We start from the raw sequence: 25775 nt of genomic DNA, 5'->3' as shown, positions 1-25775 counted from the left end.
AATAAAAAAAAAAAATAAAACCGAGGCTCAGCCCAGGAAGATGGGAATTCTGAGATAATATTCAATGTGCCCAAAGGGACAATGCTGTCTCTTGTTGTCGCTGTCTATATTTAGCTACCATGCTCATATGCAACTTAAAATACCTAGAATTGCAAGAAGAGATTTTTTTTTTCCCCCTTCATTTGAAGTGGTACAGTGTAGGGTTGTTAATTTTGGCTTATCACAGCTGACACTTGAGTAGGGGAAAAAAAATAGTGGTTTGAAGCTTTAACTCTCTCCACATGTGCCCCTTGTGAGGAGCCCTGTTGACTCCTGTGAAACTTTCTTGGCTGTCTTAAATTATATGCCCCCCATTTAGGAGAAGTTCACAGGTCACTTGGCTGATTTAAAATCCATTGTTGTTTGTGCAGCTGATAAGGGGCAAAAAAGCTATTCGTTAACAAGCCTAGTTCAGAAAAAGTTGTTAATAATTCTAGCTTCCTACTTGCATAAACTGAAATTCTCCTGATTACTTAATGTAAACAGTATGATTTATATTGTAATACTCCAGTTCACATGAAAATGAGCAATAATTTTCACACTTTCAGGAGTGTTTCATGCTGTTGCAACATAAGTTTTTGTATTTTACCCAGTTATGGAAAAGATAATGAACTGTTTCTGTATGACAATCTGGCAAATATTTATGTTTTACGAACATATTACACACTTCAGTGTGCTGGGTTTTAATGGGTAACGCTCCAGAGTGTCAGTTAGAGCTGTCAAAAAAACTGAGCAGAAAAATGGAAGAGAGCAAAGTCCTTGAGGAAACACTGAACAAGTTGTTTATGGGGGAATAACCCTGGCTGGTTTGGATCACGCTAATGGCTTACTTATCCAAAAAGTGAACTTGTGGTCAAAAGGAGGGTGCTTAACACAAGAGGATTTTTGGGGATAGGGAACAGAAAGGTTGTGCTGAGTTGCCAAGCTTGCCTGAGAAATCCCAGCTCCGGCTGGAAGGCTGGCAGGGAGCGTGTCGGAAGGCGAGCCGGCCGGAGGGAGTAAGCGGTGCCTGCTGCACGGAGCCGGGAATGGATTGGGCAGACGAGAAGGAAGAAGAGAGGTAAAAATTAGATCTAGGTCTGACATGGCTGGGAAAAAGCAGATTGCAATCCAGAGAGCCAGTCTGTGGAGTTGTCTCACTTGCCTCTGGTGCATCTAGAACTTGACCAACAAAGAGTTTATGTCATGCAGTCCTTTCCCTACATTCCGCACTATTAAAAAAACATGTGGAAGATAACTGAATGATACCTTTTCTTTTCCAACAGGGGCTAACAGTCTGTGCTTCCATTTCCTGATTGTTAGAACAACTTTGAGAGCAGCATCAAAAATAATGCATCAGATACCCCTGTCTGCTCTGGTGAATGCATGTCATGAGTGAATTATCTCAGTCCTCAGATCCGATGGGCTGTTCAAACACTGCAGGAGCCGTTCCAGCCACCCAGGTGGTAATTTCACGCCGGCACTGTCAAGTAGCACAGCTTCTCGAGGTGGCCGGCGCTGAGGGGGTTTCTGAGGAGAGGTGAGAGGTCTGCGGAGGGGAGGTGGTACCCTGTCTTTCAGAAAATCGCAAAAGCCTGAGGCTGGTTTACACTTGAAAGTCATGTGGAAATAAACGTCGGTTAGCGGTGGGAGGGGATGTGGGTTTTTGGTTGTTTACTGGTTTACTATATGCAAGTTATAATAGTGCAAAGAAGTTTATTTCTTTTCGCAGACGGGACTCACTATCCTAACTTGCAGTTACATCCAGAGTGATGAAATGTCACTGTGTTAATAGCATTAGAATAAAATAGCACCATTCTCTAATTTGAAAGTTAGCTGATTGTTTCTCGCCATCTACTTACATGTGATGTGGTGAAGGTGTTTTATACACATCTGTTATGAAGAACGTGTCAGAGCAGGGCGCACTCCCAGCTCTGTCTTCAGCCTTACCTGAGGTGAGGTAAAATGGCGGAGGATGGCACTGGGCCTGGAGAGCGATCCCGTGCCACTGCTGTGTGCGTGACAGAAAAATCGAAGATGGTTATTTTGACTTGTGTAAAACTTGGAAGAGCCCGAAAGATGGCCAATGATAGCACGGCAACAGGAGCTCCCAGAGTGAGCTGGGCGGCCGTCGCCATGCCCAGGGTGGGAAAGGCCAGGCCATGAGCTCGCAGCCTCCCTGACAGGTCCCTGACCCGGGACCTGCATGGCGGGAAGGAGAGCCCCGGCAGTTCCACAACAGCGCTGCCATTCCTGGCATCTTCTGAAAAATTACATTCCTCTCAGCTACATCTAGTGTGGCATCAGTTAAATTTTCCCATCTTTTCCTGTGCAGGTGGTTTACAAAAGGCTTGATCACCCCCAGCCCCTTCTGTAGGTTGTCCAGTATCTGTCTTCATTTTCTAGTAGGAAAAGAGTCTGCTCTGGATGAGTAGGTAACCTACAAAAACACAACTTTGTTAGGTTATCAGAAGCCTTCTTTTAAAATGAGGGAAAATATACTAAAACTTGTGTTTTTCTGAAGTCTTAGTAAGGTGAAAATTCAAAATAAATTTGAAAAATGAACTGGTAGATCTTTTTATAAGCATAGATGATCAGTATCCAGTAAGTAGAAATTGTGAAGTCAAATAAGCTGTTCAGTCACTACCGATTCTGAGAGTCCATGGTGTCACTTGCCTGATTTGCCTTTTTTTTTTTTCCTTCCCCCACGAAAGATGGTCTTCAGTGTTTGTCCTGCCCTGGCTAAGAAAGAGATCAGTGGTTCAGAAATGTCAGTTTATAAGGCTGTAATCAGTTGGGAAAACTTGATATGCTTTGGGTCTTAAGAGTGTTTATTCAAATACTGCATTTCCAAATATAGTGTTCCTTTAGAAATTTAAAATTGCATGTTTTAACTGCACAGTGTCAATAAGCAGCTGGGTGAGATATAATCTCTGAATAGTAGTTTTAACTTTTGTGATCTCCACGTTTCCCAAGACCATTTCACAAGGACGGAGTGCTCCCATTTCGCCCCTGCAGCTCTCCATCCTCTGTGAATCTGGCCCACGGTTTTTAGCGATGGGGCAGTGGCTGTTCATCATCTGCTGAGGTTTCAAAGCAGCTCAGGGTCATTAGGGCAATTAACTGTTGTGTGTATCTTGCACAGGAAGAGGCTGGCTGTGGATCTTGGCTTTAAATAACATTTAAAAGAGAGCCCTTGTTGTGTTTCAGAAGGGGGCTATGCATCAGGATTATTTCTTACTAATGATTTTTCAGGCAGTTGTAAGCCAGCCAGAGGTGAAGCAGGAGAATTTCAGAACTTTCAGCAAAATTTGTAAGGTACTGAAAATGTGCAAGAAACATCACCGAGCCTAACAGCTCTGTAGGAGTGTTCTAACTTTTCTGTGGAAGCCTTGTGAGCAGTCTTCACTCAGGTGTTGTCAGAGGACCTACAAACACACTAAAACGCCAAAGTTTGCAGTTTGTCTGGATTTATTTTTTTTTTTCCCATCACTGTTGCATTCCTGTGACTCTGAACATGGAGGTCAGGGACTCAATAGATCACTAGGCATCGTAAAATAAAACAATAATAGTATCTTGGATCTCTGAGAGAGGAGGATGCCATCTCCTCGCTCAGGATGGTATCTTTCCCTGAGAAACACCTCCTGGGTTTTAAATGCTGTAGAATCTTAGCAACCAAATATGTTTTTTTATATATATATATATGTAGAGAGAGAGATGAATTGAAGCAAGTATGGTAAATAACAACTGTGCCTATAAGCTAAGTTGTCATTTGTGATATTATTTCCTTATGCGACTCCTGGGAGAGCGGAGAGCTGTGGATACCAGCTCTGTGCTCTTGTGGACGCGTCCCCAAAACCGTCAGGGTTCTTTGTTCGGTTTCTTGCCGAGTGCTATGCTGTTGCACTTTGGCGGTGTTGTCTATCGGTTTGCTTTTTTGGAGGCTAGTGGTGAATTTTTTTTCTGAAAATATTTTTGTGCCTGTGTATTTTCTTTACAACAGACTCCGAAGAAAATTGTTTAATAAAGGTGTTTCTACATAAATGTTTCTTCATGTGGCTCTTCACTGCAGCTTTTCTAGATGGTACCGCCTCCTCTGTCTGTCATACTCTCCTATTATTGCTCTGTGCATACAAAACTCAATATTTACTTTCAGTCTTTCAAGTTTGTTTACCCAGGTTTCACTCCTGGGTTTGAGGAGCTGTAATCTTATCCATTTTGAGCTCTCAGTGGCACTTGTTGTCCATTTTGAGGTGTGTTAGGAATATTTAGCTTAAAGAAGTTGCCTGAACTTAGTGTACCCTTTGCTTTAGAGGCACAGAGGAGTTTTTTTTTTTGATCCAGCTAAAAGAAGCCTTCAATATTGTATCACATGCTATTGTTTTTTATTTAAGCACCATGTAAAAATTATCATATGTATGAAAAATGGTGATTGCAAGAAGTTCAAATAGACTATTTTTCTGGATTAAAGGGTGTTGCAGGCATTGTTGGAATTCCTTTGTAAGTCCCTGTGTACATCAGTCAGTGAGTTTTGACCTCCCCTCCTTTTTTGAGTGCAGATTTCACTTCTTTTACCAGTTTGTGCTAGACTTCTCATGACACTTGGTGTTAATTGATATTTCAGGTAAGCAGTAATGGAAAACATCTGCTGTCTGGCGAGGTGCATGTCTTCGATAACAGTAGAATAGTGTAAATGAAAATGTGAGCTTCACAGCATCTCGTTCTGATTCACTCATATATAGAAATGTATTTATGAGGAGCAGAAGTTGTTAACAAAAGTTAATTTTTACTTAAGTGTATCTTAAATTCAGGTATTTTTGCTGTCTTGTAAAGAGTGGGGAAAATGCTTTTGAGAAAAGTAGTTGACAGTTTATGTCTAATTTAGTGGTATTGCAGATCAAGGAAGTTTGCCACAAAGATAGAAATAAGGTAAAAAGTTTGAAGGTTAGGTTAAAATGGTTGTAGATAACTTGATCTGTACTTGCCATATATAGTCATACAAGAAAAAGTCTGCACAAATCCTCCAGACGTTTATGGACTTCTCCGATTCATCTGTCAGAGCCAAACAGTTCCAGCCAAGAGATAGGGAATTCGTTAAACTGCATTAAGTTCCTAAATTGCTGTAGCCCAAAGGAGCAATTCTGCCTTTTTAAGGGGGAAGAGTAGGAGGGAGTAGGCAGGCAGGACAGTGCATTTTGAAGTCTCTGCTTTTGGTAAGAGTTTCAAGAAGATGAGTAACATTCTAGAGCTCTTTAAAAAAAAAACAACAAACGAGCATACACACAAAAAACTTGAATTAATTTCCGTTGCTATCATCAAAAGCTGGCATTCTAAATTTAGCAGTTTCCTATAGACGCTCAGCTTATGCTAGCAACAGTAAAACTATTTTTCCTTAAGTGCAATTTGTCACCTCCCCCTTCTAAGTTAGTAGAAGATAAGCTTGTATTAATTCTGTTGATTTATTATTATACAAGTATGTCTCATTTTAATCTGCTATTGAGTTCATTGTGATTCAGTGCTAGGCTTGCAGCCTTCAACGATGGAAAAATAAGTGCACAGGAACAGCAGACTGTGAGCTCGCTCTGTCTTTCTTTCTCTCCTTTTTTAATCTTCAGTCCTCTGTGTTTCTTTTCCTGGTCTTTTTATCCTCTCCTCCCCCCCCCCTCCACCCCAAATACTGGAACAGTTCACGGTTCAGCACATGAATTTGGGAATTAGTCCCAGCTGAGACTATATATCACAGTTGTGAGAAGATGCTGCTGCTCAAAAGTGCTTTATGTGGGTTTTTTATTTCTTAAGTTCCACTAACAAACAGTAAACGTATTGAACAAGTCTGTAGCGAGATTTTGCTTTCTTTGATCTTGATGATTCATTTGTATCTACTGTGTGCTACCAAAGCATATACATTGTAGGCCTGAGCGTGTTTTGGTAGGAATTTTGCCAGGAAGTGTAAAGGCAGCAAAAGTTCGTTTTCTCTGAATTGCTTCACTTCACTTACTGAAGCAACATGAAAAGATCCGTGTTGTATTTTTTTATTTAGGTCAGGAGGATGACAGTTATATTAATTTTGAGGTGTTTTTACTAGGTATGCTAAATTAGATGTGGTAAACCCTTTGGGTCTATATACTGATGTTTTTGAGGTTGTCAATTTTTTTTTTCCTTCGAATTTCTCATCTTTGTAAGAATCTGAAGTTATCACTTCAGCTGCATTTAAAGGGCGATGCCTGCTAAAGGCATGGTAACCCGTGAGTCGCAGCAGGCAACTAGTCAGTGACTCCCTGCGTAGAAGAGGTCATGAAGAACATAAAGAAAGGAAAGATGGTCGCGAGAGTTTTAGCAAATGTAGGACATGGATTTGCAGGACAGCAGGCTTTTCTCTCTGACCCTCATGAAACAACTTGTTTTTTGTAGGAGCAACTGGCTTTTGAATAAAACTGAACGGTCACGATCAAGATTAAGCGAGCAAATCTTATAAAAAGATTATTAGAGGATTGCTTAGTACTGGATTTTCTTGCATTGGATTCATAGAAAAAGACTGGCTATAATGATATAAATCAGTAAATACACCTGTGCTCTTACATGCAGGTATGTCAGAGTATGATTAATGCACGGTCTGTTCACAGCTGTATTTTTAACGTATAGTTAAAAGATAAGTAGGGAAAACAATTTTGCAATATCTGATGTCTTGGCAACGCACAGGCCGCTCCCCCCAATTTACGTATAGCGTGTAAGGATCTGTGAGCGTGAAGCCTGGTTCCTTATTATTGTATTTAACACAGAATTATTCTTCTTAACCTGACTTTAAAGCAAGATACTTGTATTTTGGAAATCTTTCCACTAGATCAATAACAGATTTTAGAACATGAATGTGTTTTAGTACTCTCCCTTTTCCGGAATAAAACTGCACCTTGAAATTAATGATTTCCGAATGGTCCTACCCACCTTTTTCTTGAGACTGAGGAGAAATTCAAATCTCATGAGTGCCGTGCTGCACCCAGGTTTCTGATTTCACCACCCGAGAAGGCGAGACTGAGCGCTGAAGTAGGGTTCACACTGATGCAGACACAGCTCTGCTTGTGTGGAGGCAATATGGAAAATTACAGGTGCAATTATGGTTTCACATTAAATATTCTTCTTTTTAAATCCAGCATGTGAAGCATTAGTCTGTGTTTGAACTGGTGTTGTTAATTGGACCACAGTACTTAGATGCGTTTTCTGCAGAGTCATGGCCTATGTCATTAGCTTCTCATTAGAGACGTTAATTTTTTAAGACTCATAATAATTACCTTTTTTCAGAAGTTCCCCGTTCCACACTGAAGAGAAAACTGTTCTGCAGGCTGTAATTCTGAATAATCAGGGAAGTGTTGTGAACTCTTTTCCTATAGACTTTCAAAGTGGAAAATGAGAGCGCTGTAGTGGATGGAGAAAGATCCTGCAGGATGTGATTTGGGAGGAGGGTTAAGGATCTTTTTCACTGGAAACCTCACTGCAGGGGCAGAGAGCTTGTGGAACAGCAAGGAGTTTATGGAGGGACACGGCGGTTCTGGTTAAAACTTGATGAATGGAGGTTTGGCTGTTTATTGGGATGTACAACTAAGCAGTCAGTTTGCTTTCAGTTTTATTGGACAGATGTACTCATCTAATAAAGTGTGCAGGTACTTAGCAAAGCTCGGTACCAAGTAATTATCTTTTCTGTATGCAGAGATACTGGCCTAAGCCCTAAGAACGGTGATTCCTGGGTTTTGCTGGCACGTGGTTATCCCACTGGCAAGAACAATGCACTTCAAAGATTCTGAAATATTTATTTGGCTAATCAAATGGTTTTTCATTACATAAAGAAGTAGTTCTCCTGACCTGGGATGATACAGGCATGTGGTTTTTCCCATGACAAGGGTCTGTCATGGCATGTTTGGTGTTGCCTGCAGCCTTCAGCAGGGACTACAGGGTTTAACGAGAAAGCAGGACAAACTGTTAGCGGGAGGAAAAAATCTCCATGGGGCCATTAGGCAGTATGTAGCCTTTTAAATGAATATGTTTGTTAAGAATGATGCTTGATTTTTCTGAGTGTCTTGGTGAGCTGTTAAATAAGTCATCCTTTTTTTCCCCCACTACTGGAATTTTAGTGACCAGGCTTTCATTTCATTAGAATTAGCTTCTTTCCAAAGCTCTACCTGAATCATTTTTGTTTGAATTAATTTTTTTTGTTTCCTAGCAACTCTCGTTTTTTAAGTTCTGAATTGTTTCTGTTCAGTGTCTTTTCTAGCTAATGTTAACTATCTGTTTTATAAATGATGGCAAGGTTTTAATATGATTCTAAAAAGCATAGTTCACTAAATGATTTGTAAAGTTAGTTAAAAAATTTCTTTTTCTATTGTCTATAAGTATGTGTGTGTATATACATACATGATATGGGTGCAACAGTTCCTCTTTCGCACAGTTGATTTTTTTAAACAGTTGTGAAGGTAACCAGTCTGTTTATACGTTGCTGCATAGGCACAGAGTAAACTTGTTAGCTTTTTGTTTATTTTAACTTGGAAGAAGCTATAAGAGGATTCCATTAAGACTCGCGTAAGTGAGTAACTCCATTGAAAGTAAAGTCCCAGACCCAAGGCAACGTGGCAAGTAGACACCTTCAGAGATGCTCCATTTCCCTCGTGCCAGGGAAGAGCGGAATGTGCCTCCTTGCCCCTGGAAGGGACCACAGGAGCAGCCCCAGAATGCTTCCTCACCCTAGACCCGTCTCCCCAGGGCTTATTAGGGCCCACGTGGTCTACAGAGCTTGGTAGAAACAAGGGCATTTCCACAAAGAGAGTCTTGAAACTTCTCTGCCTGCTCTTGAGGCTCACTTCCTTGTGGGATTGTCGTGTGGCTGCAGTTTTGAAAACTGGTCTGAGGTGGCTGAACAGCAAAAATTCCGTCTCTTTTCAAGGAATCTCTTTTAGTGTTTATTCTGTAGGCTGGTTATGCCCCGCTTCGTAACCTTTCAGAAGTGCAAGCTTCTCCCCCTGAATTACAATGCATGTGTTTTTGCTTAATATTCTACTTTAAGCTGAAGTCTGCTCTCACTAAATCAGCCTTTCACAAATGGAATATTTTTTCACTTCTTGCTGGGTGGGTCCATACACTGAAAAATAGGTCAAGAACAGTAATCTAAATCTACTGCTAATAAATAATTAAAGCTAATGGAATTTGCACAAGATCTGTGAGCTGAAATATTTCAGAAAGTACTGTGGTGTACATTTTGCTACCATAAATCAAGATTTTTTATTTATCATTGTGCTAGGTTGAAACATATCTATAAATGTAACTTAAAAAGATTTTTTTTGTACAGAGAAAATACTGGCATGTTAGTGTATTAAAATAACTAAAAATATCATAGAAAATTGATAACATCATGATTCACTCTTTAATGATCGGATTCCAAGTAAATACTTCAGCAGCCTTAAGCAATAAGAGGTTTTATGTCTCATGAAATCGTACTGTAAATTGAGCAATAAATTGTTTGCTCATATGATTTAATTTGCCTTATATTTTAGGAATTAATAAGTCATCTGAGCTACTGTGTAATACCTGTTTGGACAACTATTGGGGATTTCAGTTTCGTATCTTTTAGAGCAAAGCAAAGTGGAGCTTTCTGGAACTAATTAAACATAAAGACTTAAATGTTTCCCTTAGTATGCCTCCAACCACATGTGCCCGCGATCTCTGGTGGAAAAACTGCATGTTCTTGATTTTTTCATGGCTGTGGGTACAAAGAAATAATAGTTAAAATTTGTATATTGGTAGGTGAGCATCTGCTAGAGTGATCCCAACTTATTCACCAGTTTACTCATAGCAGGGTGAAGCATATACGCTTGCTGGCTCTCTCTTAATTAACCAGCAGAACTGCTTACTACTAATTATAGTTAACTTGATGATTTCTGTGTTTCACAGTGACAAAGTTGTGTCCTTGAAGTATACAATAATCAAACACACCTCGGAAGTTGATGCCAGCGTTCTTCCTAAATCCTTCATGCTTGGCTGCTTTTTACCTCTCCCCCTTTCGGCTATATTTATATGAAAGAGGAGCTCAACAGCATTATCGAGATAATAGCTGTGTGGACAAAGCACATGCAGCCCTGCCTCTGAGGGTACAGAGATAAACATCCTCCCAATCGCAAGAAACAAATATTCATCATACCAGCACCCTGCCTCTTGAAAGAGGTTTTCGCCACGAGAGTTCCTCTTGAGGCCATGCTATTTCTCCTTCATATGTTGATTGACCTGACAAATACCTTCCCACACAGTCAATATATATTGGGTTTTCTTCTGGGTTGGGTTTTTTTTTCTTTTTGTAAGTTCTCATAAGAAAGTATCTAGACTCACGATATTCAGCCCTGCCAGTTTTGAGCGCAGGGCCAGTTGTTAGTTCCTTATTACGTGTGGGCTAACAAGGAAGGAAACACAAAAGGGTAAGATGGCAGGAAAGCCGTAGCATCTCCCCGGTGATAAGGCAGCTCAAAAATAGGTTGTGACAGCTGAACTAATGATGTCACCGATGCTGATACAAGTGGGCTGCTTCTCATTATGATTTCTCTGCCAGACATAGTGACATTCACCAGCCAATGCGTGTCTCGAGTAGACGGTATATAGAACAAATCATAGGAAATGTGGCACAGGAGGCATACGAGAGAACATTTGCCCAGGTTTTTGTCTTGTTTTATGTTACAAGAGCACAATACTTCTGTAGATGATAAAGGTGTGTAGGTCAAGCTTAGCCTTGCTGGACCACTTTATCAAACCAGGGGCATAGGGCTCTTGTTGTGACATTTAGAGATAAGCATTTGGGAGGTAAATGAGATGGAGCAGTCTGCAAGGAGATCAGAAGGTGCTGTGTAGCTTCAGACCTCAAGTAAATTACAAACAGAGTGTTGGTTGCCTGACCATTGATACATCCCCTGTGCTGTACACAGTGTATGAAGATAGTGATAGATAAATAATGTGGTTTAGTTGTCAGAAAGATGCATTTTTTGCCCAGGTTTTTATTGCAGATTTATTCTTGGTTCATTTTCCATAGAGTTATTTTTAATGAGACTGGAAAGGGAGTTAAATTATTTGGATTCAGATTTCATTGTGTAGCTACTTGATCAAAATATAAACTCGTTGTTTATACTCTTGTAAAGGGAAAATGCTATATTAGCTTTCAGCTATCAGATTTGATTCAGATAATGATACAGCATCCTAATTCATAGTCTCTACTTCAGTACCGACTTTGTCTGTGATAGAGCCTTTTTCAGAAAACTGCTCTGCCCTGATAAATCATCCAGAGAGCGAGAGAGAGAACATGCAGGTTTAGATGGCATGGAAAAATAGGCTAATAATGTGATTGTATAGGAGTACTCGAATATTTCAATGCATTTGTGTTGATAAATTATCATTTGTTTTAATGTTCAATTGCATGTACCCTTTTTAGCTGTTCTCCTTGATGGCGATGATTTGCTAGCTGTATGGGAGTGCTGGAGTTGGTTGCTTTTCCTGTTTTGATCACAGCCCAGGCAGTAAAGGCCACTACACTTTAAACAGACAATAAATCATATGGTGTCCTTGCTAACCAACATTACAGATTCCCCCGTGTCTCAACTGAACGTCCTTCTTTCTGTTCAGTTTAGTGCAAAGAAGGTGAAATTCTATTTGATGTTAGAGTAATATTTTGAGACAAAGTCTGATGAGGAATTTTTCCAAACTGCCAAAAATAAATCTCCCCAGCAGAGTTTTAGCTGGTGACTCGAGGCATATGTATTCCCGACTTCTGTGTGTTTATTTTTACTTCCCTTTTGTTGTGAGCTGTGTAAAGTTTTGATGCTGTTTAGCCAAGGAAGGAATTATAAAAGTAGCCTATAAACTCTTTCCAAGGCAGAGAAAGAGAGGGGTGAAAACAAAAAACGGTGTGAAGAAGGTGTTTATGCCTTTTGTTATGGTGTCTGCCATTTATCCACTTACCTGCGTGGCGTATTTGGTTGCATTTAAAATACCGGGGCAAATTCCTTGCAGTTACTTTTCTTAGCCTGTTTGCTCTGTGCAGATAATGGAAGCGGGATGCTCTGTCTCTGTTGTTCAGCTGCAACAGATTTCAAGTTATTGCTAAGATTTCAAGTCGTCAAAGCATTTTACCCTGTTAAACTGTGTGCTCTAATGATCAGCGTGTCCCAGGATTGCCCCGGATTGATTACTGTGGTATAACCGATTGCTTGCCAGTGGGACTGAATCACTTTGAGCTGCATTCTCCTCTAGCATGAAATGTTTTAAAGACAGTTTTACCAACAACAAAAGCTGCCGTCTAAATCAAGCACAACACGTTTTCCCATTATGGCACAAATTTTGCTTGGTAACGTTTTGATTGCTGGGATGAGTGTTTAGCATCTTGAATTTGTGAAATGAAAGATGTGTGGGAATCAGATTTTGTACTTGAAAGCTTTTTTCTCCCTTTTGACAGCTTGACCAACTGTTTTCTTGGCTTTGGGATGCCCCTTCTATTCCTTTTCTTTCCCTTGCTTCTCTCCCTCTTCTCTCTGCTATAAACAACCAACAACATCGCTCATTATTAAAGACTAATATGAAGGCAAAGTCCTGACATAGTTTATATCATGAAATAAAAAGTGCTGCCAATCCTGTCTTTCAAAAGTTAGTACGTGTCAGACAATGCAGTTCAATAGCAGGCTCTTGGCCACGCACGCAGGGAGGAGCAGGGCTTACCTTCTCCTGCCTCCAGAGCCGGCCGTCCTTTATTTCGCTGAATGCCATTGCGGGGCTTTGTCATCTCCCGATGTACCTGGGGTGATTTCTGATGCTCAGGCAGTGGGAATAATGCCCTGCTCTTGAGAGCCGTGCAAGCAAGAGATTTGGGGCTGATCTGGAATTAGATCGCCTGTATTTCTGCTTTCAGTTTTGACATCAGTTTGCTGGCTGGTGCCAAACTAGTCAGTAAATTCAGAGGCAATACCATGGACAGAAGGCCTAAACCCGATGATTTCCTACCAGATGAGATTTTTATTTCAAGAAATGTTGCTTTGCTTGAATGCTATAATTTTTTCCTGATTTTATAAAGGGTGCCAGTATCCTGACTGTAAATCTAATGTCTCTGTTTGTAATTTCACTGTGCATTAAAACCTACCATGCCAGATTTTGGCCCTGAATGTGAGCGTTTATTTTGCTATGGATGGTTATTGTTACTTTCTTCAATGTCATCATCATCAGGTTACAAAGAAAACATGTTATAAAACGTGCAAAGCCCTCTGGTCTCCCAGAGCAGTCAGGAAGTGGGGAAATGCTGCTCAACCTGCCAGTTTGCTTTGGTAGAGGTGTAATTTGTAGATGTTTGCGATATACAAGGACAGTATCTACCCTTTTTGTGTCCTAAAATAGACAGCAGAAAATAGCAGAAAACATTTACGTGACTTGGTCTAAGAACTGAAGTGGTGTTTGGTTTGGTGCCGAAGAGGGAGCTTATAAAGCTGCAATATTATCCTTAACTTGATAGGGATTAGCTGTATGTTAGTGCATTAACCATGTAAGAAGTGAAATTTGGCTGATCATTTGTCTTTGATAGCTTCATTTGCGTTTGGCCCCCTAAGCCATTTCTCAGGGAGTGGGAGAACTCCTGATACTCCAGCTCTCTGCATGACTTGTCATTTAAATGACAAAAATCACTTCTCTCAAAAGCCTACTTTTCCTTCAGGAAAATCAGATTAAATCCAGGGCTGAGGGTGTTTTGGTGAGTGGTTTAATGTCCAATACGTTGCATGACTTTAGATGTAAAACTAAATGCATTGGAAAAGAGAATTTCCCAGGTTTTTACAGCCACCTTCTTTTCTGAAAGGCCCAAGGCTTCAACGGCCCCTTGTTATATAGAGAAAATACTTCAAAGACCTCTTTATGACCTCTTTCATGAGGTTCTGGGTAGCTGAGGGACTGTGGCCTGTGGGAAGCTAGGAAGATTTCCTGGTTACTTAAGCAGTTTGTGACTGCCCCAGTTGTGAGCTCAGAGATTCATAGGACTCGTGGTTGGAGGGTACATCCAGAGGCTGACTACATGTCACCTGGCCCTAAAAATGGGTCTTTAGCACTCACACTAGCTCTGGTAAACTGTGCCTCGGAAATCTCCAAGGGTGGGAAATGGACCTTCTTCCTGGGTAACCCCAGTCAGTGCTGCCCTCCTAAATGATGCAGCATCACGCCATTGCTTTATACTTCTTACAGCTTCATTTCTATCTGTCAGGGCACTATAAAGTTGCTGCTTGTGCCTCGTCAGTGGAATACCACAGCAAAAACAGGAGTCCTGCTTCTTGGCCGTGCATGCGTAATACAATGTCCTCTGCAAAGTTACAGGATTTTATTCTTCAGGCATGCACATAATGAGAATTCTGAGAATTTGTAAGTGAATTAGATCCAAACCAGCTTAAAAGTGGGGCCACTGAGAAGTCTATGCAAGATAGATATACCTTTGTTGTCCTAAATTATCTTGTTTGCTAAGTAAAAATATGCTATAAAGTTTTAGAGTGATACTATGGGCAGTGTTTTAATGAAAGTTGTAGCACGAAGTGTGTTGTAATTCTGAAGAAGTTTTGAGTTACACAGAAACCAACAGATAATTCTTTTTCCATGTGGTTATCTCCAGTTCTCTGATGGCTAAAGTCAGACCACTCTTGAGAAAATAATAAATAAAATGGACCTTTTACAAAATGGAAACGCTCTTAGTTGAAATGATGGTCCAAAGCCGTCTCCCTTTAAGCCTAGCTTCCATTTGTGAAAATTTCTTTGGCATAAGTTCAGAGGTGTAGCTGCTGTTTAGGTAGATAGAAGCATTTACTTCTAATCGCATTAGCATTTCAGCTGAATTATGAGATTGAAGGCATTCAGTACTTACCCGGCATCACTACAGTTCTGTTAATTAATACTGTTTGCAACAGATACAGGTATATGTCAAACTGGAAATGCAGACTTGTTCAAAACAAATTCTAGGTATACTTTTATTTTAATCAAAGCTCCCATAAAATGTGGTCAGGAATTAAGTAGTATTTCAGAACTGAAAATAGAGTTAGGAGAAACTTGACGATGACTTGTCCTTTCAAATTTTTCTGATGAAATATCTTGCTTGTGTCTTCTAGGACCTGCGCAAACAGGTAGCTCCATTACTGAAGAGTTTCCAGGGAGAGGTAAGAGCTTAATGCTTCTCATGGTGCTTTCGCTATTGCTTCACAGGAGCCCGGTGTGCTGTCAAGTCTTTCAGCATGGCCGGGTGGGTAGAGAGCCCTTGAGCAGAGAACATTGCAGGGGTTCAGCCCTTCTGCGTTTTGCTGTGTGCAGGCTATATGTCTGATACGCTGGGTTTGTGCTGGACAAGCTAAACTGGTCAAATCACTTTGCGTTCAGCATACCTGAGCATAAGCTTACCGTAGCAGTGACTCAGGTGGCACATGCTAACTCGCTATGCCTCAGTGACTCGATGGTTTGAACACTTAATGAATGCAATGTAATGTACATATACAAAAATATGAAGATACTAGAAATAGTTTTCACTGCATACCTTTTCAGCTGTAAAACATTGTTTTCTAGAGGGGTTGATGGAAAACCTAAAGTTGGCAGGTCTTTGTTGGAAAACCAACAGAAAGTGTTAACAGCTCTGGTGCTGGCTCTTACTTTGATTTCTCTTCACACTGCTCTGCTAAGAAACACGTGATTAGAGCGATCACAAGTTTAAAAGCCAACTGTTGTTATTTTGCAGAATTTCTATAGCAAAAGGCATCTGGGCCAATTACAGAATTTTACATTTTAGCTGTGGACAGCACTGAAGCGCTCACTTCACGTGAGTGCTTAGGCCAGATGGGAGCTGTTGTACTGCCTCTAGGAAAATGTAGCGTATGAAGTTTGCAAATTATATTTCTCCTTATAAAGATCAGTGCCTACGTGGGGTGGTAGACTTGGGTTTTAGCTCACTTTCTGTTACGCGTTGTAGAGCTCTGGTTTTCAAGTTAGCTGTGTTAAAGCAGCAACATTATTTACTTTCTCAGTCTACAAGTTGTTGGCTGGTTTTATATTGTTTCAGTTCCCATCAGAGCACAGAGAAATTCAGGAGCGTGTTTTTACAAGTCTGCATAGGGAGTTAAGCGCACAACTCCTATTATCTGTAATGAGGGTTGCATTTGTGATTACTTGTACATCCTGCTAAATATGTATCCCAAATGTGCCGTAATTCATCATCTTAAAAGCTGTATATTTTTTATTTTACAACCCAATTTCCCAAGCATTGCTAGAAATAAATAAATAAACAGGACAACTTTGTCCTTGATATATCTAATAGTAGTTTGTGAGAACAAAGAATGACTTTTGTGAGTCTGTTTGCCAATGGAAATTTACACTTTAAAATTGCTCTGAGTGGATTGCAGTGCTCTTAAAACCTTTTCACTTTAGTTTCAAGCTTGCAGTGCACTGACTTAAAAGTGCATGTGTGCTTTCAGCACTGTTCTTTAATGAAAGGAATGTCTGAGGATCAAGTAAGAATCATAAATCCATATTTGGCTACAGTGAAGGCAGATTCTCCCATTAGATCTTGCCTGTTGGAGACAGCTCACTGTTACCTTGGTATGGCTCACACACACTCCTCTTCTGTAGTTTTGCTTCACTAATGTAAAAGTGGAGTTTATGTTGGTATAAATTCAACCTCACAAATTACAAGAGTAAAATTTGTTGGTAGAAATCCCTTCTTACGTAAATGAAGCACGAATACGTTACAGGATTGTGCTGCTGAATCTCTTAGCCGGTGATTCCAGTCTCCCTAATCTAGACAGGGTTTTAGAAACCTAAAAAAACCCTGAACTAATCATGATTGACTACATAAATGCAGAACATTAAACTGTGAACTGTGATATTTGATTATAGGTGTAATTATTGTATCTTGTTTTGGAGACAAAATACCAAGAGTATTAGCCTAGTCTGTTAAGTTGTATTTTCTTGTTCAATATATAAATTTGGTCTCTGTTTATTGTTAAGACTGACTTTATGAATGATCATGAGATGAATGCTCCAGGTAGCTCAAGGACGAACTCTGTTAAAGGTGTAGGCTTTTCTGCATTTCAAATCCACTGGAAGTTCCTCGTCTTACTCTCCCCCGAGATGGCTCAGCAGGCAACAGAGCTGGGGCAGGACACCCACCCCACCAGCTCCATAGGATTGCTTTGCACTAGCGTGAGTGTTACCTGCTAGGTGATCTCTGATGTCCTGGGAGGAGAGAGCAGAAGGGACCTTTTGGTCACACAGTACAAGTGCATTGGGACATGAACAGGGAGGAGGAAGGAGGAAAAGGGAGTGATCTGCTCATAAGAGGTTCCCTGCTTCTACTACAAAGACTTGTTTTCAGCAACGAACTAGGATATTTAAAAAACAATAACAGGAGTATGTAAATAAAAAAGAGGTAAGCAGAGAAGTAGTGAAAATAAACATTTTTGAGTCCTTCTGCTGGAGAGTGTCCTCAAGCAGCAGGTAGGGAATGCTGTAGGAGTGCTCTGGTTCACACCTCTGCAGGCATTGGGGATGGTATTACTGAACTTTGGAGCACCACCTTCTCACCAGTTTCTCATACAGAAGCTAGGAAAAAAGATTCTTGAATGATGCAGCTTCTCCGTGTACTGTCTCCACCACATTTTTGCCTCTGACTTCTGTCTCCACCCCTACTGCTATTGCCCCATCCTTTTGTTGATCTCTAGTGACAGAAGTAAGTAGGTGCTTTTTGCATGTCCAAGTCATCTTAAATTACAATTCTACCTCAGAAGGGAAGCTGGTTTTTGCAAATCCCGTGTGGGATGACTGTGCTCCATGGGGCTCTGGGCACTAGGGAGGGCCAGAAGATCAGAGGGGACAGACAGCTCCCTAACGAGCGAAGTATTTAAGTAGCTTCACGTGGATCTTGCTGTGTTCCTGCCTACCTCAGGTCTGGCTCCCCACCTTCCTGCCTTGCCTCAGCACTTTTGCTAACGTGATCCCACGGTGAGAACAAAGTTTTCTTTTTTTCCCCCTTTTTTGCTGGCTTAGTTTTCTGCCAGGCTGGGTCTCATGAAGCAGCTCAGTGCAGGCTCCTGCCGGGCAGGGGAGAGGCCAGGAGAGCAAAGCCAAGGGCAGGAGGAGCACAACTGTGCCAGCTTAGGTTGACTTAAACTATCCTTGAACTGTACCCTGGGCGAGCCTGACGTGACTTGGAGAGAGGTTAACTTAAGCTCACGTATTTAAATATCCTCCCAAGCATGCTTTACGGGACATCTGCTTATAAACCTGTGGTTAGTTTGCTTTTTAAAATAAATCCACAGGTCATTTAGCCAATTTTTCTTTTCATTTTGAGCATGGATATTGATACTACCGACCTACCTCCCTGCACCCCCCGTATTTTCCCTTTGTATAACATGAAGTTATAGATAAAGCCCCCCAAACTAGAACATGCTGTATTCCATGGATATTTATCTTGTTCATTCAGATGAAAACTGTTCCAGTTATCAAATATGCAGTTTCCATTAGTAGTTGGAAATAACTTTTTTGTATAGATCTCGGTGCTTTAAGTAACCAGATTTTTTATGATGACAGTTAAAGTAAAAGCATTATGAAACGGAATTTAGCATGCCACAAATTTTAAAATGCGTTCCTAGTTCAATGTGAGACCCTATTAATTCATCACTGTAGTATAATTTTATTATAGTACTTTTTCCTTATTTAGGATTTTAATGGAAATCTGAAGGCAGTTTCTTTTGAAATGAACAGGATGTTGTGTCTGATTCAAAGCTGATGGTAATGTTCTTTTGAGTTTTGTGGGTAACTTTTCTAGCTTTCCTGGAACATTTCAGGTCTGGATGGTATAAATAGGCCATTGTGAGCAAGACAGAAGAGGTGTAAAATTCCTGTTGTTTCTATCTTAAAACTTTTTTTTTTTGTTTGGTTTGGTTTGTTTTTTTGTCTTACCATTAACCTGAGGATGGAACCTATTAGAGGTTTGCTCACCATATGCTGGGCTAAATACAGGACAGAATCAGAAAAGGCTGAAGAGCTTTATCATTCAATCATAAAATGATTATATACCATTTGCAAGTTGGCAAGGCACTCCTTCAAACAACCACCTCAATAAGCTGTGTTACGAGTAGGTCATTGTGCGTTACTGTGTTTCCATCAGTGGAAGGATATTTGTATATGAAATCTTAAAACAAAAAAAAAAAGCCATGTTCTTGGGCTATGCTAATTTACAGAGCTAAAGTTGTGGTATGGAAATCTAATGTTGGAATCCATATTTGTGAAGTCATCAAATAGATATTTTAAGGCTGGGAAAGGATTTCCTGAGGTCATTAGCATTCTTTTCATGTGGCATAACAGTACTGCCCAACAGTAACGCAGTAATCCCTCATTTGGAGAACCCTTTAAGGCACATACTCCAAAACAACTCAAGCAACTCACTGGACTTTATTTCTGTGAAAACTATGTCTTGTATTCTTCTCACAAAGCAAGTACTTCTAAGGGTATTGCCGTACTGATGAGACCACTCTGGCTCCCCACTTAGCTGAATTGCTCTTTAAACTATTAATTTGGTCAGTAGAGTAATTTAATAATTTTCCATATGCAGACAACAGAAGCTGAAAATCAGTTTGGTGTGCTGGAACTACTAATCATGCCTTTGAAGGAGTACTCTAATAATGTGTGTGCCTAAACAACTTCAGACCTACTTTCCTTCTGCATTTTGAAGGAGTATTCCTGAGCTGATAGTCATCTTTTTCTTTTTTTTTTTTTTTTACCCCCTTTAATTTCCTTATGTTAAATTTACAAACCTAATTAATACAATTTCTTTCCTGTAGGTTCACTCCATGATGGCTCAATTAGAGTAGCAGTAGAACTGTGGTTCAATATTCAGGCCAGCTTCATAATTGAAAACACATTTTCTTCTCAAAAGCTGCAGCTGGTTTGGTTCTGCTCATGCAGAAAAGGATATAACCTTGCATAACATAGGAAATGAACGGTTGAGAGAGAAGCCAAATTCAATTTCAGTCAGATATTTTGAGGATAAGTCCATGATCTATGGAAGCAAGGGAATGAAAAGTGTGTGTATGTGGAAAGCAGCGTATTCAGCACTCTATTAATCACGGCTAGCCTGGGTGCTGTTGTGTGCTGTTGCGTTAGCACTGATTCTAGTACAGAGGCTGGAGAGCAGCCAAGCACTCCAGAAGTTAACCTCTTAAAGACCCTGAGCTGCTTTCTGTTGAATAAATGTAATTTTGTGGTCAGAAATAAATGCTTGTGATGTAGCAGGAGCTTTGAAAACAACAGCGTGGCAAAGCTATTACAAATTGCTCTGTGTTGGGGAAGTCAACAGCATACATCAAAATTCAGAGCTTGCGTCGTGCTGATTTAGGCCCAGAGCTTTCCTGCTTTTCAATGGAAGTCCCGTTAAACCACTCCATGTCACAAAATGGAGAAAATCTAATATTTTTTGGCGGGTAATTGTTTTCTTTTAGTGTCCACTCCACAGGGCGTGGGTGGTGGGTAATTTCCTTTGTATAACAGGAGCAGGGGGACGGTTTTGTGCTTCATCTCGGTGCTGTTTCCTGACGCGAGCAGGGAGGGGGGAGAGGCGCACAGCCTGCTTTTGGGGTAACAGCAGAGCAGCAGCGTTTCATTTCTTTGTTTACACAAGTGTGTAAATGATTATTTATTTATTTTTAGCTGGCTTGATTGCAGTTTAAACAACATCTTTCCTGAGGAAGGTGATTTAAATGTGCTTCAGCATCTCAAAGGCAGATGCACTCTCACTGATGAGCACGTAGGAAGTCTGCTGCTGACACTGGGCTGTGGGGTGCTGGGTCGAAAATAGCCCCGAGAGAATCATAGACTCGTGGAATGGTTCAGGTTGGAAGGGACCTTAAAGATCATCTAGTCCAACCCCCATGCCATGGGCAGGGACACCTCCCACTAGAGCAGGTATGTCAGATCCTTATCTCTCCCCTGATCTGCTCTCTCCAGTGTTGATGGTTACTAGTCCCAGCTGTTACCTTGCAGGTCCACTTCTCTAGAAAAGATGGATAGAACTGTAGAAACACTCTAAATAGAGTCACAGCTATCTTCCTGGAGCATCTCCTATATGTGCTTCTTTCTCCTCCCCGTATTGATACCTTCCTGGAACAAACCTCAGCTATTGGGATAACAGGCAAGGTCCCAAACCTAACATATACCACCAGAAGCGAGCAGTAGGCACCATGCACCCTTCTGAAGCTCTTGCAGGTTCATCTCCACCCCATCCAGTGTGCAGGCAAGTCGTACGGAGACAGCAGCTACTACTAGGGCAACTTTGGGGAGGATCAGCCCAAATCCTCTTATTTTTATATAATTGACAAAGTGCTGAAATTTCTGTTGGCAGCTGGTGGGCTGTCTATATTAAGGCCTGCTATGCCGCTGCCACGCATTTGGGTGAAATGCTAACAGTGGTGGGAAACTATTTATGCAAAATTCAGACAGGCAGCACTGTTTCAGTTCGCAGTGTCAGGAGTATCTTCTCATCCTTTTAAAAAAAGAGAGCTTGAAGTGTGCTGGAAGGAATGGGGATGGGAGGGCTGTGCCGGGCATGGGATTCTGCCGAGTGTCATTATAATACAGTCCCTGTTTCTGCAAATACAGAATTATTCCTGTATTTATTACAAAATTACTATGAGGCTCTATACAAGCCAGTGTCTGGTCTTGGTTTGCTGTGATAGAGAAGCAAAAGAGTAAGCTCAGTGCAAAATATTAGTGAAAGGTTATATTTTGGATATTTATGTGCTGGTGGGTTTTGCACAAAGGTAGTTAATGAGCTCCTTCTTGCAAGGATTCCTCTGCCCTAATTTTTAAAATACTCAAAAGTTTGGATCATCCATAAGGGAGAGAAGCAGTGGTGTGTTCTAGGTCACTGCTCACGGAGGCAGGAGGGGCTGACGGACAGGTGAAAGCACCCCCTCGCTTCCCTGTGTAGCTCCTTCTGCTGCTGGGAAGCTGGAGGTGATGAGCACAGGCGGCTGTGCCCTGGCAGGAGCACCACATCTCTGTCACCAAGCGTGGCTGGGCTGGCCGTGGCAGGAGATGTTCTCCATCCCGCCTTGTGTCCTACCAGAACCCCGAGGATCAAAAGTGGCAAGCTCTGACATCTCCCTGGTTAGTGGCATAGCGAATAATTTGCTGATCTATTCCCTAGAGAGATGTTCTTTCAATTTTTTGGGAAGTGCGTGTCGCCCGTCATGTTTTTCTTGCTTCCTGTCATATGGTTTACCTTTTTTGTGTTAAGAAAATTCGCGACTGGCCCGTGCCGACCGAGGAGAGAGGCTAGGATGCAAAGTATAGAATTACAAGGGTAAATAATTATTCATGTGCATGAGGTGCCCCAGCCAAATGGGGGCACCCCAGATGTTTCACACAGGGTTTTTACACCCTTCAAACGTTCAGGTACCACACGATCTGAGTAATCACTAGCACCCATGCAACTGATTACTAATCAGAGTAAAACTTTGCAAATCAACTCTATTTCTGCAGCATTTTTGCTTCTTGTCAATTGATCCCTGGAGTCCATCTTGCTAGAGTTACTGTCTATGACACCAGGAAACACTGTGAGAGTTTAAATAATGTGTTAGAGGGGCTAGGATGCTGGCATTATCGTGGGTGTCCAGGGGTATCCGTTATCCTTCATGGACAGCTCGAAGCTTCCAAGAAGCAAAGTCCTTATTTCCGAGGCCAGGCTGACCTTTAGTTTGTTTCACTTCAGCGTGAACAATACTGAAGTATCTGCTACCTCATTACATTACAGTGTATAATGTGGACTAATTAACAAAGTTAATACACTTTCGTACTATGAAGACTGATAGAATAGTTAGGGGAGGGAGTTTGCCTAACATTTGGCACTTTGACCCTCCTTTTGCCATCAGTATTTTATCTCTGGTTTCGTGCCATACCCAGTCCATGCCAGCACGGGGCTGACACTGGCAAGTGTCCTTGCCCCATTCCTGGGTGCCCACCTCCTCCCTCGCGCTGGCTCTATCAAAGGCACAGGATGAGTCAGTTCAGTTTGCCGGCATGATGGAAAATAAATTCTTCCTCTCCTTCGTTGCTTAGTTTTCCGTGGAGTCAGTGAGCTGAATCACGCTACAGCCGTGCGATGGCAAGATCTGATGCAAGAGAAGCGGGAGCCCATGGCCTGAGGCAGGAGGAGGGAGCGGAGCTGCTCCGTTTGGTGCCTGCCTGACGGATGGATTAGGAGCTGAGGGGGAGCAGGAGCGGCAAAATGCTGCTCAGAAATGCGGAGAGGTGTGAGGAGGGAGAGACGCGGGTTATCAAAGGATCCAGGAGAGGTTCAGCAATGATACCAGACCCACCATCGCGCTGATCTGAAGGCAGGGTGGCAAATAGTAAAAGCTTATTTAAACAAAGCTGTCATTCTGCTGTCAATATCTTGAGGCACATGTTGGGCTGGGCTGTTTTACTGGGAAGGAAGATCAAAGATTGGAAAAGCAACAAGAAGCTGTCCTGTGAGAACGAGGGAGCTGAGCTTTCCTCAGGGGATGGCAGCGTTGTTTGTCTGGGAAAATCAGGATTTATCTGGGCATGAAAGAAAGAGAAGGTTTCAAGGGTTCAAGGTTGCAGCTGTTCCGCAGTGGAGGGAAGCGGAATTGAAAAGCTGAAGGGTTTGAGTCCCTCTTAAAGCTCTCTTCTTGAAGTTAAACTAACAAGTTGGTGAGGCAGGCGTGCGCTTCCCCAGCCCGTCCCTGCTAGCGTATCTATGCACTGCACCCAGGCAGCTTTGTTAAACAGATTGGTGTTGTATCCACTCTGCCAAGTCCTTATTTTTGTTAAAGAATTTATAGCACAGCTAAAATGTACACCATATGCTTAAAGCAGCTGCACAGGATTCATTTCTTTTTAATTTTGCTTCAAAAATCTTTTAATTGCAGGAAACAGAAAAAATAGTAGTTTTTCTTCTGTCAGCTGCAAAAAAAAATAATTAAGTGGGCTGATGAACTATATATTGTTATTAGTTTGTAAAATTAGGATGTTATTTTTGTTATTTCATTTATTAATATCGATACCTGTTGGTATTAGGGAAATCAAGCCAACTGTGCGCGTACCCTGAGTGCTTCTTAATCCGCAGGCACGGAGCGTGTTGTGGAGCCGTTGCGGTGTTGCTGCACCACCTTAGCAACTGATGGGCTGTTTTATATGAAAGAGCAGCTAAGCTCTATTGTAATGGCTTCAAAGAAAGACTGATGCCATTGCACAGCATTAATAATGCTCGCTATAACAGCCATTTGATTCCGAGGCAGCTATTCAAGAATATAGCACGGCTTAAAATAATGGTGTGTTAATGAGTTGTTACCATGCTTTTCCCTTTGTTTAATATGTTTCTTACAATTCTTAATGGCATTATGGTAGCTCGAAGTAATTGAAGACAAATGAAAAAACTTTGTGATGCAAAACAATACGACAAAAAAGATGCGTAAGGGAGCTTTGCAAATGAAAGGGGTTGGGTGTCTCGTTAAGGCATCTATTTATTAAAAATCAGAACAGAAAAAGAACTTCTGTTTTAAGTTATTTATTTTGACTTGCTAAGTTAGTTCCAGATTGGGTGCAGGACAAAGACCTATCTTTCATGTTAAGGTGGCTAATGAGAGTGAGAATTGCAACTGAAGAACAACGAGGATAAGCAGAAGAGTTAGAACTACAGAATTCATGTTTAGCATAGTTGTGTGAATGCTTGTGTTTGAGACACTGGATATGCGGTTAATTGTACTGCAAGTAAATCACCAATACTTCGGTGGTGCCATACAGACGCAGAAAGCAATGTGATCCCTTCACTGAGGAGCTGTCTTTGGGATGCCGAGTTGTCTAAAAACAAAAGAGAAACACAGCCGTGCTGAATGATCCAAGCTGATCTGTCAGGAGCAACACATCGTGGCCATGTGCCGGTCTCATGGTCTGCAAATGTGTTAATGTGCTGATATCTGTAAGTTCAGAGAGAACTTAAGTGTCGATGCAGAATGCGCCAGCATCTGGCAGTCCCAGCTTCCTTGCAAAGGGCTGCGTCTTCATTTCATCTTTAAATTCACAAACACAATTGTACAGCCTTCTGTCTGTCTGCAGCGGATGAGACAATACCACGTACAGTACAGCACTGAAAAGCATCCCACTTCTGCAAGCCTGAATACAGAATCCAGGTGATTGTGGGGCAGCAGACATCAGACTTTAATTACCGCTGAAATTTCTTAGTGCATCAAGAGTGACAGATTCCAAAATAAAGCCACAAACGTTACTTCTCTGTTTTTGAACTTGACTGGACATAGGTGAGAAGGAAAAAGGTGATGTTCAGATAAAACCACATTCAGGATCCTCCCTGACACAGGCGGCCGGATTTATGGTGCTTACCTAAATGTGGAGGTAAAGCTGCAGATTCCATTGATGATATTTTGCTTTTAACCAGGTGTAGTCAATATTAGACTGTGACCAAGCATTCCTAAAATAGGCTGGCTGTGCTACGGGAGTGCCATGCCGGCAGCATCGGGCAACCAGCTGTCGTTCTGGCAATGGGGAATGGGAGCAGACCAGGGAGGTCTTCGTCGTCGAGTTGGAGAGAGATGGTTATGGAGGGGAAGGGTGTCATTCAGCCTCTGGTCTGAACGTGGTACCCTCAGCAACAACTCCTGAAAGCACTTGACCTGGAAAAGTAAGGTCGGTAAAGGGAGGAC

The 25775-nt window shown here is 41.4% G+C and overlaps 1 protein-coding gene across 5 annotated transcripts in view; it reads left to right on the top strand.

Moving 5' to 3' along the window:
* Window positions 1-25775, top strand: part of CUX1 (cut like homeobox 1) — a 280930-nt gene that overhangs the window by 96102 nt on the left and 159053 nt on the right. For all 5 annotated transcript variants that reach the window (XM_063341501.1, XM_063341500.1, XM_063341499.1 and 2 more), the window contains exon 3: window positions 15162-15209. In XM_063341501.1, the coding sequence (XP_063197571.1) occupies window positions 15162-15209 (48 nt within the window). The remainder of the gene's footprint in view (window positions 1-15161; window positions 15210-25775) is intronic.

This window comes from Chroicocephalus ridibundus, chromosome 7 (genome assembly GCF_963924245.1).
Source record: "Chroicocephalus ridibundus chromosome 7, bChrRid1.1, whole genome shotgun sequence".
Lineage (NCBI taxonomy): Eukaryota > Metazoa > Chordata > Aves > Charadriiformes > Laridae > Chroicocephalus > Chroicocephalus ridibundus.
Note: the sequence above shows the minus strand (reverse complement) of the source record. Positions and strands in the feature narration are given on the sequence as shown.